The 13,335-nt window shown below is 40.4% G+C and overlaps 1 protein-coding gene across 7 annotated transcripts in view; it reads left to right on the forward strand.

Annotated features, from left to right (window-relative positions):
* Positions 1-13,335, forward strand: part of LOC125450691 (ephrin type-A receptor 5-like) — a 313,119-nt gene that overhangs the window by 168,582 nt on the left and 131,202 nt on the right. For all 7 annotated transcript variants that reach the window (XM_059643652.1, XM_059643659.1, XM_059643658.1 and 4 more), the window contains 2 exons: positions 3,328-3,483; positions 9,022-9,357. In XM_059643652.1, the coding sequence (XP_059499635.1) occupies positions 3,328-3,483; positions 9,022-9,357 (492 nt within the window). The remainder of the gene's footprint in view (positions 1-3,327; positions 3,484-9,021; positions 9,358-13,335) is intronic.

Genomic DNA, 13,335 nt, shown 5'->3' on the forward strand with positions numbered 1-13,335 from the left:
GATATCTTCTAAAATAGATGGTATGACACGCCTTTGGAGCAGGTGGGACATGAACACTGGCCTCCTGCTTCAGAGGTAGGGACAGTACCACGGTACCACACAAAAGATGGTATAGAGTTTTGGAACTCTCTTCAAATGACAGTGGGTGCTAGATCAATAGTTAGTTTTGAATCTGAGACAAATAATTTTTTTGTCAGGTAAAGATATTAGGGATATGTCAAATGCAGGAATATGGAATTAAGCCTCAGATCAGCCATGGTCTCATTAAGTAGCAGAACAGACTCAAGAGGTGAATGGCCTACTCCTGTCCCCATGCCACAAAAGGTTCTAGATTACAATTCCAGGAGCAGAGGAGTAACTGATAGCATCTGAGCAGCCATCAGCTATAAACTGAGCAACTGACTAACCCATCCTTCTACGCCCTCATCCAGGTCATTTATAAAAATGACAAACAGCAGTGGATTCTGTTAGAGAGGTTGAAATTATAGAGAGTATTGGGCTGGCTGAGTGGGAATGTCACTAATCTAATAATTCAGTCTCCCATGATGATGCTCCGAGAACACTAATTCAAATATTATCATGGTAGCTGATAGACTTTGAACTTAGTTAAATAAATTAGCTTTCAATTCTAATCTATCATCAAATACAGTAAGAACTCACCTGATTCACCAACACTTCTGCAGGAAATAAATTTGCCTCCCTTACCTGGTCTCATCTTCGCATGACTCCAGATCCACTGATACATGCTCGGCTATTAACTAACTGAGTAGGCTATTCATAACACCTTCTAGCCCTGTCAGAGAAGTCCACACACATGACATCCATGGGTTAGCCAAATTACTGCTCGTTTGGCTTTAATGAAGTTTATTAAAATCAGAGAAAACTGGGAACAGGTGGATTCTTATTCTTGTACCTTAGCAGGCGTTCACATCGTATTGATGGCAAGGAGCAGGTCTTTGATCCATAGGATCCAGATAGGATTTGTGTTCCCATATAAGCTTCCCCCAACCTTCTTCATCCAACCAGTTAACATCCTACTAGCCTTTCCCCTTTATTTAACTTCTGTAATTTGTGTCTCCTCGTTCTGTTGTCAACAAGTAAATGTAAGTTCTCTATGTTGATCATCTCCAACGTGTTTTAGAATATTAAAGATCTTCCTCAGGGGTGCCTCTCTTGAACTCTGGAACATCACTTTCCAACTTCTTACAGTCTGAGAAACTATCTTTTTATGCTTTGCTGTACTTTCTGTTTTACGGCCAACTTTCAAACCATTCTGCTCCCATTCTAACCTTGGTTGTTGGTCTAATACTCCGTACCTCAGCATAAGACTTTTGAAAATCCAAATACATTACATCTGTTGCATTATCTAGTTCTTTCTAATTTTCCTAGTTCTCATGCAATTGGAAGGGTTTGTAGCCTATTCTAGGCTTCTAAGAAGATCACCTCATCCCAAGGCTTTATTTGTTTTTAAAATTGTAAGCCTGCTATGTAGGTCTGCGAAGACTACCAGAAGCGTCCACGGTGTGCGTTATTGTACTGTGAATTATTTGGCTTCCTTCGATCCCTTTTTAGTTTTTTACTGTTCCAATTTAAATATAACCAATAAGGCTTTAGTTTTAAATCAGATAAAACACTAGTTTGTTTGCACAATTGTTGCTGAAAATTACAATCTAAAATTGTAATGCTGTTATTAGATAGACTACAGATGCAAATATAAAAGGTAGGTGCAGATAAAGATTAACACCAGTTCAGTTCTTTAACATTGCAGGCTTGTTATTTGCTTGAAGCTCCCTCTTTCTGAGGGGAAGGGGTTGAAGCCAATAACTAAAAAAAAATGTGGACACTGTAAATCAGAGACAAAAATAGAAATTACTGGAAAAGAAGGTCTGAGGAAGGGTCACTCAACTCGAAACATTAACGCTGATTTCTCTCCACAGACCTGCTGAGCTTTTCCAGCAATTTCTATTTTTGGATTGCAGACAATGTCAGGATTTAGCAGAAACGATAGTCTCTGTAGTTGAATAACTTTCACAGATAGAGTCTGGGGAGAGCAGGCTTTGAGCACTAGTGCGTGAGAGATTTCCTGATTGCTCCTTGTTCTGTGGTCACTGCATTTGCATGTAATCTGGCCTCTTTCAATACAGCAGTGGTTGATTTTCTGAAGAGCCTTTCTTGTGAGCTGAGAACTTTCTTCTATGAGGCTGTCATCTCAGACTTTCCTGGAGAGTCCTGTTCTGAAATGGTGTGTCACAGAGTCTTGTGTCGATTAAACTTAAAATGGCTGCTGTGTTAACATTTGATGAGTCATATCCCACAAAGAAAAGACAGTTATTCTGGAATTCCTTGAGGAGTTTTCTTGCATTCTTTTGCTTGTGTGAGAGGTCTTCAACTTTTACACATTCCAGGGCTCATTTTGTTGTCAAAGAGTTTAATCAAAATTCAAGTTAGTTCCTGTTGTCAGTGAGATAGCATATCAGTCTGTCTGCTTTTGTCCAGATGTGAATTAATGGGGACATTATATGAATCCTGGGAGTCCTTTCTTATGCATGTCTGTTATTTTAAAAAAAATCAAATTAACCTTCTTTATGAATTATGCAATATTATAATTACGTAGTCATGATGATACTTATTAAAAAAGACTTTTGGTAATCAAGATATATTAATATGGTTGTACTTTCTGAATCTTACCTTTCAATCGAATCTTTGAAGAAGTAGCAGAAAGTTTAGGCCTTTGGCATATTGTGACAGAAACTGCACTTCAAAAAATATTTAATAAAAATTAAAGAATGGTGGTTGTTTTAAAGCAGAAACAAAAACAGAAATTACTGGAAAAGCTCAGCAGATCTGGCAGCATCTGTGGAGAGAAATCAGAGTTAACACTGTCCCAGTGATTTCTGTTTTTGTATCAAAAAATATTTCATTGTCTACGAAGTGTTTTGGGATATTGAGAGTCTGAAAGATGCTATGCAATTCTTTTTCCCCACGCTTTCGATATTATTGCTTTTTGTACACCCAAACAAATATCCATATAATTATGAAACAAGTTATTATAAAGAAACAACCTTATGTAACATGTAAATTTAACGTATCTCAGAATGAAATTGTTTTCTAGTCTGGCCACTATTATATGAACTAACCATCACAATTCAATATTGACTGCACTGACATGTTGACAGGCATTGTATGGTTATGCCACAGGTAGAAGTTATTGCACGTAGCGCCATGTTCTCGCGTGTTTGTATAAAAGGAAATAGTGCATAATAAAAAAAGTCAACAGCCATTTGGTGAATTTCATTGAAATTCTTGTCATTTGTTTAATTTCTACAGTTTGTCAACCAGGATTCTTTAAAGCCTCACCTTACAGCCTGTCCTGCAGCAAGTGTCCTCCCTACAGCTATACATATGACAAAGGGTCAATTTCCTGTCTTTGTATGGAAAACTACTTTCGAAGAGATAATGACCCTCCTTCAATGGCTTGCACAAGTAAGTCAATCTTATAACCCAGTAAGACTATTAATGTGATATTAATTTAGTTTTGAATTTTAACATGGAATACAAAAGAAGATATTTGAATGAGTGATAATGGGAACTGCAGATGCTGGAGAATCCAAGATAATAAAATGTGAGGCTGGGTGAACACAGCAGGCCCAGCAGCATCTCAGGAGCACAAAAGCTGACGTTTGGGGCCTCGACCCTTCATCAGAGGGGGATGGGGTGAGGGTTCTGGAATAAATAGGGAGAGAGGGGGAGGCGGACCGAAGATGGAGAGAAAAGAAGATAGGTGGAGAGGAGAGTACAGGTGGGGAGGTAGGGAGGGGATAGGTCAGTCCAGGGAAGACGGACAGGTCAAGGAGGTGGGATGAGGTTAGTAGGTAGGAGATGGAGGTGCGGCTTGTGGTGGGAGGAAGGGATGGGTGAGAGGAAGAACAGGTTAGGGAGGCAGAGACTGGTTGGACTGGTTTTGGGATGCAGTGGGTGGAGGGGAAGAGCTGGGCTGGTTGTGTGGTGCAGTGGGGGGGGGGGACGAACTGGGCTGGTTTTGGGATGCGGTGGGGGGAGGGGAGATTTTGAAGCTGGTGAAGTCCACATTGATACCATTGGGCTGCAGGGTTCCCAAGCGGAATATGAGTTGCTGTTCCTGCAACCTTTGGGTGGCATCATTGTGGCACTGCAGGAGGCCCATGATGGACATGTCATCTAAAGAATGGGAGGGGCAGTGGAAATGGTTTGCGACTGGGAGGTGCAGTTGTTTATTGCGAACCGAGCGGAGGTGTTCTGCAAAGCGGTCCCCAAGCCTCCGCTTGGTTTCCCCAATGTAGACGAAGCCACACCGGGTACAGTGGATGCAGTATACCACATTGGCAGATGTGCAGGTGAACCTCTGCTTAATGTGGAAAATCATCTTGGGGCCTGGGATAGGGGTGAGGGAGGAGGTGTGGGGGCAAGTGTAGCATTTCCTGCGGTTGCAGGGGAAAGTGCCGGGTGTGGTGGGGTTGGAGGGCAGTGTGGAGTGAACAAGGGACGGAGAGAGTGGGCTCTCCGGAAAGCAGAAGGGTTGGGGATGGAAAAATGTCTTGGGTGGTTTGAATGGACTGTAATGTATATAATGGACAAACCTGATTAGCACAAAACAAAGACCTGTGGATGTTGAAGATCTGAGATGAAAACAGAAATTACTGGAGAAACACAGCAGGTCCGGCAGCACCTCTGAAGAGAAAGCAAGCCTCAGTAGCAAGGTGTTTCCACTTCTCACATCATTTTGCAAATGAAGAAAATGTTACATGAGAGAAAAAAAACTTACTCTCATAGAGAACAACTGGGGCCTGGACTGAACTGCCTGGAAGTGCGATGGAATCAGGTTAGATCGACATATTTGAAAGGCATTAACAATTATTTAAATTAAAACAATGTGTAGGGTTATGGAGAAAATGTAGGAATTTAGCAGCAAGTCATAATTCTCAGACAGTCAATGCAGACATAATGTGCTGAATAGACTCCTCTGCGATATCAATTCTGTGATTCTGCTATTCCATTGAATCTCCCACTATCGACATCCTGGGAATAACCAATGGCCAGTCATTCAGTACTGTGCCATAAAACAGGCCAGAGGCTTGGAATTCTGAAGCAAGTAGCTAATGTATCCCAGAAGTCTGTGGGAAGCAAGGAAGGAAATTATGAGACCCCGAGTAGAAATATTTGCATAATTTATATCGACAGGTGAGGTGATGACTAGAGGGTGGCTAATGTTGTACCTTTGTTTAATCAAGGTTGTAAGGAGAAACTGGGGAACGGTAGACCTGTGAGTCTGACTTTGGTTGTGGGCAAGTTGTTGGAGGTGATTATAAAAGATACAATTTATAGACTTTTAGAGAGGTCAGAATTGATTTGGGGTAGTCAACATGGTTTTGTGTGAGGAAAATTGTGTTTCACAAACTTGTTTGCGTTTTTCAAGCAAGTTACCAAAAAGGTTGATGATGGCAGAGCAGTAGGCATTGTTTATTTGGATTTTAGTAAAGGTTCTGCTGGTAGACTATTCAGTAAAGTTGGGTCACATGGGATTCAGGGTGAGCTTACTAATTGGATACAGAATTGGCATAACGACAGGAGACAGAAACGAATGGTGAAAGGTTGATTTTCGGACTGGAGGCCTGTGACCGGTGATGTCCCACAGGGATCGGTTCTGGCTCCTCTTCTGTTTGTCATTTTTTAATTGATTTGGTTGAGAATGTAGAAGGCATGGTTAGCAAGTTTGCAGATGACATGAAAATTGGTGGCATAGCACACAGTGAAGAAGGTTTTCTAAGATTGCAAAGGGATCTTGATCAAATGAGTCAATTGGCTGAAAAATAGCAGCAGGAGTTCGATCTGAATAAATGTGAGGTGTTGCACTTTGGAGTAACGAACAAGGATAGGACTTGTACAATTAGTGACAGGGCCTTGGGTATTGTTGTTGAACAGAGGGACCTAGGGGTGCACAGAAATAATTATAAGAAGTTTTCATCATTTAAAGACAGGGTGGTTAAAAAGATGTTTGGCACGCTTACCTTCATTGCTCAGTCCTTTGAATATATGAGTTGGGAAATCATATTGAGGTTGTACAGGACGTTGCTGAGGCCTCTACTGGAGTATTGTATCCAATTCTGGTTGCCCAGTTATAAGAAGAATGTTGTCAAGCTGGAGAGAGTTAAGAAGAGATTTATCATGATATTGCCAGATATGGAAGGTTTAAGTGGTAAAGAAAGGCCACATAGCTTGGGATATCTTTCACTAGAGCACAGGGGGTGGAGAGGCGTCCTGATAGAAGTTTCTAAAATAATGGGAGGTATGGATAGAGTTAATGGTAGTTGTCTTTTCCCACAAAGGGGGATTTCAAGACCAGGGGACAAGTTCTTAAGGTTAGAGGCTAGAGATTTAAAAAAGACATGAGGCAATTTTTTTTATACAAAGGGTGTTTCGTGTGTGGAATGAACTTCCTGAGGAAATGGTGAATGTGGGTACAATTACAACGGTTAAAAGATACTTGGATAGATGCATGAATAGGAATGACTCCCCAACTCATATACTCAAAGGACTGAGCAATGAAGGTAAAGCGTGCCAAACACCGTTTTAACCACCCTGTCTTTAAATGATGAAAACTTCATATAATTATTTCCCTGCACCCCTGGGTCCCTCTGTTCTACAACAATACCCAAGGCCCTATCATTAATTGGCAATTAGTAGGGATATGGACCATGAACAAGCAGTTGGGACCATTTAGCTTGGGATTATGTTCGGCATGGACTTTTTGGACCGAAGGGTCTGTTTCCATGCTGTTGGACTCTATGACTCAATAAGTAATTCATCCACTGACTTACCAGTTCCTTTCTAGCACCTGCAAGGCACAAATCAGGAACATGACATTTTTTCTACTTACCTGGATGAATGCACCTCTAGCAGTACTAAAGAAGCTTGACATAATCCAGAACTAAGCAGCCCACATGATTGACACACTATCCATGACCTTCAGCAATAATGCTTTGACTGCTGATGAACAATGGCAGCTGTGTGTACCACATATAAGACACACTGCATTAATTCTGCAAGCACTTTGTAAACCTAAGACACTCCCATCTTGAAGGACAAGGGGAGTAGATACATGGGACCCTACCATTGGCAAGTTCTCCTCCAAGCCACACACCAACTGACTCCCTCACTGTCCCTGAGTTGAAATCCTGCAACTCTCTTTCTAACATTTGTAACATGCCAAGTTCAAGAATGTAACTCACCACCTCATTCTCCAGGCAAATGAGCAATAAATGCTGGCCCAGCTGGCAACACCCAAACAGCCCATAAATGAATAGAATAGAGAGATTTCAAATGCTTCACATGGTTGAACGTTCAGATTCATAAAAGGATCATCTTAGTGAATTCTACTTTTACAATTGGACAGAACTTTGGCTTCAACTGATGAAGATCAGTAAGTTGTATTAATAAATGGCTGTTTGTTGTGATAGATTTTGTCAATGTCTCATTGTTGACTTGCACAAGCCTAAGAGGTATGAAGTATTGGATACCTCTGTTATTAATACCTTAACAGTTGGTGTGATTAATATTTATGCAGTCTTAGGATCAATAGGGATGAGATGGCATGGTGGGGATGGGGGCGGATATGAGATATGGAAAATATTTTTGAATTTATCTTTCTAAAGTTTTGCAAATCCGTACCATTTGTTCACTACTTGTCTGAGGGATTGTGAACCATAAATTATAGGAAGCTTGCCCTGTTGCAGAAAATTGTAGGGGAGGAAGCAATGCAATAGCAGTGGAACCACTGAGGTCAGGGTTACATGTTGCAGGCTCGCTACTCACATCTTATTTCCGATGTGTGAAAATCATGGAAGCCACAAATGGACTCTGCGAAGCTGCTCTCTCTTTTTAAATGTCTCCGGAGTAGTTCCAACTTGATGAAAATTCAGACCATTAATGCTATCATTGGAAGTGCTGCTTTGTTTTTATCTGAACTTTGGCTTTTATAAAAACAAATCAGGCAAATAGAGGACAACGTTAAAAACATTTTCAAAAATAAATGGAAGATTGTTTTATCAGCCTTATGAAAATTCAGCATTAAAATTTGCAAGTCCAAGGGTCCTTATTAACAGAATGTAAAATTGCAGAATTCCAACTGTACACTTGAATAAGCAGGTCCTTAATTTTATAAAAAATGACGTTTAGTTCTTTACTGAGTTTTTGACAAAATGTCTACCGAAATTAAACAATGTTTTAATGTACTAAACGTGGGCAGGTTAAGAGCTGCAGGTTCACTGTCTTCAATATACTCATTTATTGATCATCCGGTTCCCCATGAGGTAAAGAGATTCACAAAACACTGAGCTGAGGAAGAGATTTCTTGTCAATTCACTGGGGACCTTTACACCGCTCCATGTCATGCCTATCAGCTAGTCCATCTGAATTTAAAAATGACAACAATCTGTGCCAATCCTTTTGATCATAAATCTTTCAACACCCGTTTCTATTTATGATATCTCACTGGAGTGTTACAAAGCAAAATTTGATATAGAACCAAATAAGGCAAAATGAGGACATATGTTCAAAAGTGTGATCAAAGAGAGAAGCTTTCTCGAGTGTCTCAAAGGAGGAAAGAGAAGGCGAGAGGAGAGAAGTTATAAGGAGGGAATTCCAGAGATTAGTGTTGTATAAGTTAATGAATCGAAAAACGTTCATCTCGGAGACTGCATTATGTCCTACCAGATATGATGGGAGAATCTAGACAGGCATTAAGGAGAAAATAAAGAATTGTAATCTTTATCATGCAGTCACAATGCAAAATCTTTTCCTGTTTGGGATTTAATTCTATTTTAATATATTCTTGTGACATACTGTAGTTTAAAATGCACAATAAGTATTTCGAGACATCATTAAGAAGTGGATTTTATGTGAAGTATGTAATTTGCCTATCCTTTAAATGTAGGAGGTCTACACACAGGCCATGCAATTTACACCTTGTTTTGTCACTGATCCCAGGACCCCCCTCACCCCCACAGAATGTCATCTCTAACATCAACAATACCAGTGTGATTCTGGACTGGAGTCCTCCTGCTGATGGTGGAGGACGAAAAGATGTGACATACCTCGTGATTTGCAAGAAGTGCAGCATGGATTTGATCCGCTGTGAGGAGTGCGGTAGCGGTGTCAGGTATATTCCACAGGAGGCCGGCCTCAGGAACACCACGGTCATGGTGGTGGATCTCCTGGCTCACACCAATTACACCTTCGAGATTGAGGCAGTGAATGGTGTGTCGGAGCTGAGTTCCATCCCTCGACAATTTGTGTCTGTAAATGTCACGACCAATCAAGCAGGTAAGTGCCTTTCAATAAATCTGCATTGGGTTTGGACTTCATTGACCCACAGAGACAGCAAACATGCTTCACTTATTGTCAGGTTGCAGCATCAGCTGAATGCCTGTGCTCATTTCTAAACCTTTTCTCATTAATACACTTTTTGTAAATTAAAATTGATATTGTACGATCTGCTACATAGTTTGAATGAAAATATGTGCACTTACTTTTAACACAGATAAGGATAAATTCTTACTCATAGAGCACATGGTCACATTTTCAGTTTTGTCACAAAGGAATATCATTAATTGACTTCTGTTGTTTTGTAAATAAATTAATTCAAGTACAGCTCTTAGTAGTCAGCACCATTTTGCTCAACAGAGACCAGGCTGTCGCCATTTTCCTCTAGTGCTCTGTGAAAATACCAGGGATTCAATGTGAAATCCACTATTGTACATTAATTCGTCCAAAATTGAACATAGCTTCAGACACATGGTGCTGCGGTTCATGCCACAATTAAATTGATCATTTTGTTTTTAATTTATTGAGAATTTGATTAATTCTGGACATTGTTCAGAGTCATGTATTTTTGTATGTCTCACTGCTGATATCATGTTTGCATACAAGATCTCAGCTGTCTATAAAGGTTCTAATTAAAGCCAATTTGGACTGATTGAACTCAGATGGGTTTCTTGGAAGAGGATGAAATGGAATAAACCTAATCTGATGGATTTCTGCATTGTTCATGATACAATGATACAGCCTGAACATTCAGATTCTGTAGGAAGCTTCAGAGGGTCTCATTCCCATTCTTCAACCATGTCTCAACCAGAAACTATAAACAGATTGTTATATCCCAGACTATTTACATGTGAAAGTTTGTACCTTCATAAATTTGACAAACAGGCCTCTACCAAACATTAAATTGTGGTCCAGAAAGTCTATTAGAGTTTTCATCTCTAGTGCTGGAATTCGTACGTTCACGCATGGTGCGGCACAATGGCTCAGTGGTTAGCAATACTGCCTCACAGTGCTGGGGGCTTGGATTTGATTTCAGGCTTGGGTGGGTGACCGTGTGAAGTTTGCATGTTTTCCCTGTGTCTGTGTGGGTTTCCTCTAGGTGCTCCAGTTTCCTCCCACAGTCCAATGATATGCAGGTTAGATGCATTGGTCATGGAAAGTGCAAGGTTATAGGGTGATAGGTTTGCATAGGATGCCCTTCAGAGTGTTGTTGCAGAGTCAATGGTTTGAATGGCCTGTTTCCACACTGTAGGGATTCTGTGACTCTAAGAAATATATAGTGATGCCTCAAAGGTGAGGTTTTTCAAATAACCTGTTGGGAATTTCACTTTGGTACTGTAATCATCTTCAAATATCTCCATTCAGTGTTCTTGTTAAGTATGTTACAACATGAATAATTGGAAAATCTAAAAGCTGAAATGTCAAACAACAACTTAAATGCTCATTCAGTCAAAAGGAATAGTATTTGACTTTTGCCTGGGAGCTGAATATCTACATATTTTGAATAATTTGGTCAAAGTCTTTTAGTGATCCATATGACCTGAAGTGATTTATTGAACAAATTAATCCACATCATTTAAATAATTTATAGGTGTTTCTGATCTGATAACAGGATGAATGTCATAAAAGTACTGAAAAAGAAATAATAGATGACAGTTATGTATGAGTTTGCAATTTTTACACTTTTTTTCTTCACCCAGAGAAAAAAAAGTGGAAGCAATGTTTTGTGAAATCATGTTTAAAGCAATCCAGTACTTTAAAAAACAAATTAACAAAATAACTGTGTGAAGTAGCTTCTATCCCAGAATTTCAGTAAGCAATTCTCTTGCAGACAAACTGTGATTCAGTTTTACAATCAGGTATTAATTCTTGTGTAACAGTGTACTCTATTTAACAGACAATAATGTCCAACTGCTGAATGCCAGGAGGCCTAGCCAATTCCAATAAAGAGTTACATAATACAATGCTGCATATGTCGGATGCGTTTCTGCTAAGTTTGCAAATCCACATCAGATGACACTGCACCAACTGAGTTATAGCTTCTCCATCTACTTCTGAAATATGGTAACTAAAAGCGGTTTAAAAGCATGCTTTTTAAGCTGTGCCTCTCAGAAAAGTCAGAGTATCCAATAGGATGATGCTAACCGAATTTTCAAAACCCATTTTAAATTTGAAATCTTTAAAATTGAACAGGGTTATTTTCTTTTTTTAAATTCATAATAAACTTAAGAACAACTGCAATTTTGACACCCTGAACAAATTGTCCTGTAATGGAATCCCTTACTGCAAACTCCATTATAAATCCTGTAAGTGGAAGAATGTCCTAAAGGGCACATGATAAGCAGCCATGCGGTACAACATATAGCCCACAAGTGTGTTTAAGCTGATAATTCATGAGCAACAAAGTCATGCATTCTGTTTCTACCACATGCTAAATAAGAATTAAAATGATGAAAATTAGATGTAAATTTTACTTTGCAATCTGAGCTAAATTGATGTGTTATTTGCAGATGGTTCTGATGGCTTGCTTTTTTACAGCACCATCTGTTCTCAGTTGTGGCATCATTTCCATAAAATGAAAAAAAAATGTGTGAAATAAAATACAGTTCTCAATACATGAGTCCGCAGGGATGGTAAAAACCTGTTTACTATTGATTGCTAACTGGCACTAGCAGATACTCCTCATCTTAAACTGAAGCTTATTTTGCAACCTGAATAAGAATATGTCCAGGAATAGCTTGCATGTCGCACTGCAGTGTGGTTTCTATCCTGTGCTGTTTTACTTTGGATTCCAAGAGACTGACATCCAACAACTGTCACCTAATGTTATTAAATCTAATCACTTAACCTTGTCAGCAGTCTCTCATATCCACGAGAAGTTGTGCCTGTAGGAGTAATTTTTACTTGGACTTGCCTGCCAGGAAAAGGAAATGATTATTTTTAGGACAAGTTTCATACCCATCCAAATTTATTTTCCTTTGACATCAGTGGAAATCGATCTATATAGGTTTTAGCTTAAACATGGTCTCATTGATGGTACAGGCATACAATAAAAAAGTGGAGCTGTGCTGAACTCAATTCTTGATCTCATTCCAATCTTATTCAAATTGGAAAAAGAGCTAACTTTGAGTGGTGAAGTCAGAGTGACTGGCCTTGATATCAAGGCATTGTCTAAATAACTTTAGCATCAAGAACATCCCATTAGACGTGATACAGACTAGTTACACACACCAGATGCTGCCCTGATTCCCCTTCCAAGGATTCGACATGCCTTGCCACACTTCAGATCTAATCACCCTCACAACCCCACTCCAGCTCCCATGTCTGCCGGATCTGTTCGAACCTCTGCCACCCACAACACCCGATGCTACCAGAAATCCCCACATCCAACATACAATCTCTCTGTGCCTGACACTCAGCATCCTTCAGCCCAACACTCACTCTCCCTGTACCCAACACTAAACTTTCCCCGTACCCAAAACTAACTTTCCCTGGACCCAACACTCATTCTCCCTGGGCCCAACACTCACTCTCCCTGGGCCGAACACTCACTCTCCCTGTACCTAACACTCACTCTCCCTATGCCCGACACTAAATCACCCTGTGCCCAACACTGAATCGCCCTGTGCCCGACACTGAGTGTCCCTGTACCTGACACTGAGTTTCCATATACTCAAAACTCACTTTTCCTGTGCCCAACACTCACTCTCCCTGGGCCCAACACTCACTCTCCCTGTACCTAACACTCACTTTCCCTGTGCCCGACACTGAATCGCCCTGTGCCTGACACTGAATCGCCCTGTGCCTGACACTGAATCGCCCTGTGCCTGACACTGAATCGCCCTGTGCCCGACACTGAATCGCCCTGTGCCCGACACTGAATCGCCCTGTGCCCGACACTGAATCGCCCTGTGCCTGACATTGAATCGCCCTGGGCCTGACAGTGAACCATCCTGTGCCTGACACAGAGTCTCCCTG

This window comes from Stegostoma tigrinum, chromosome 3 (genome assembly GCF_030684315.1).
Source record: "Stegostoma tigrinum isolate sSteTig4 chromosome 3, sSteTig4.hap1, whole genome shotgun sequence".
In the NCBI taxonomy this organism is placed as follows: Eukaryota; Metazoa; Chordata; class Chondrichthyes; order Orectolobiformes; family Stegostomatidae; genus Stegostoma; species Stegostoma tigrinum.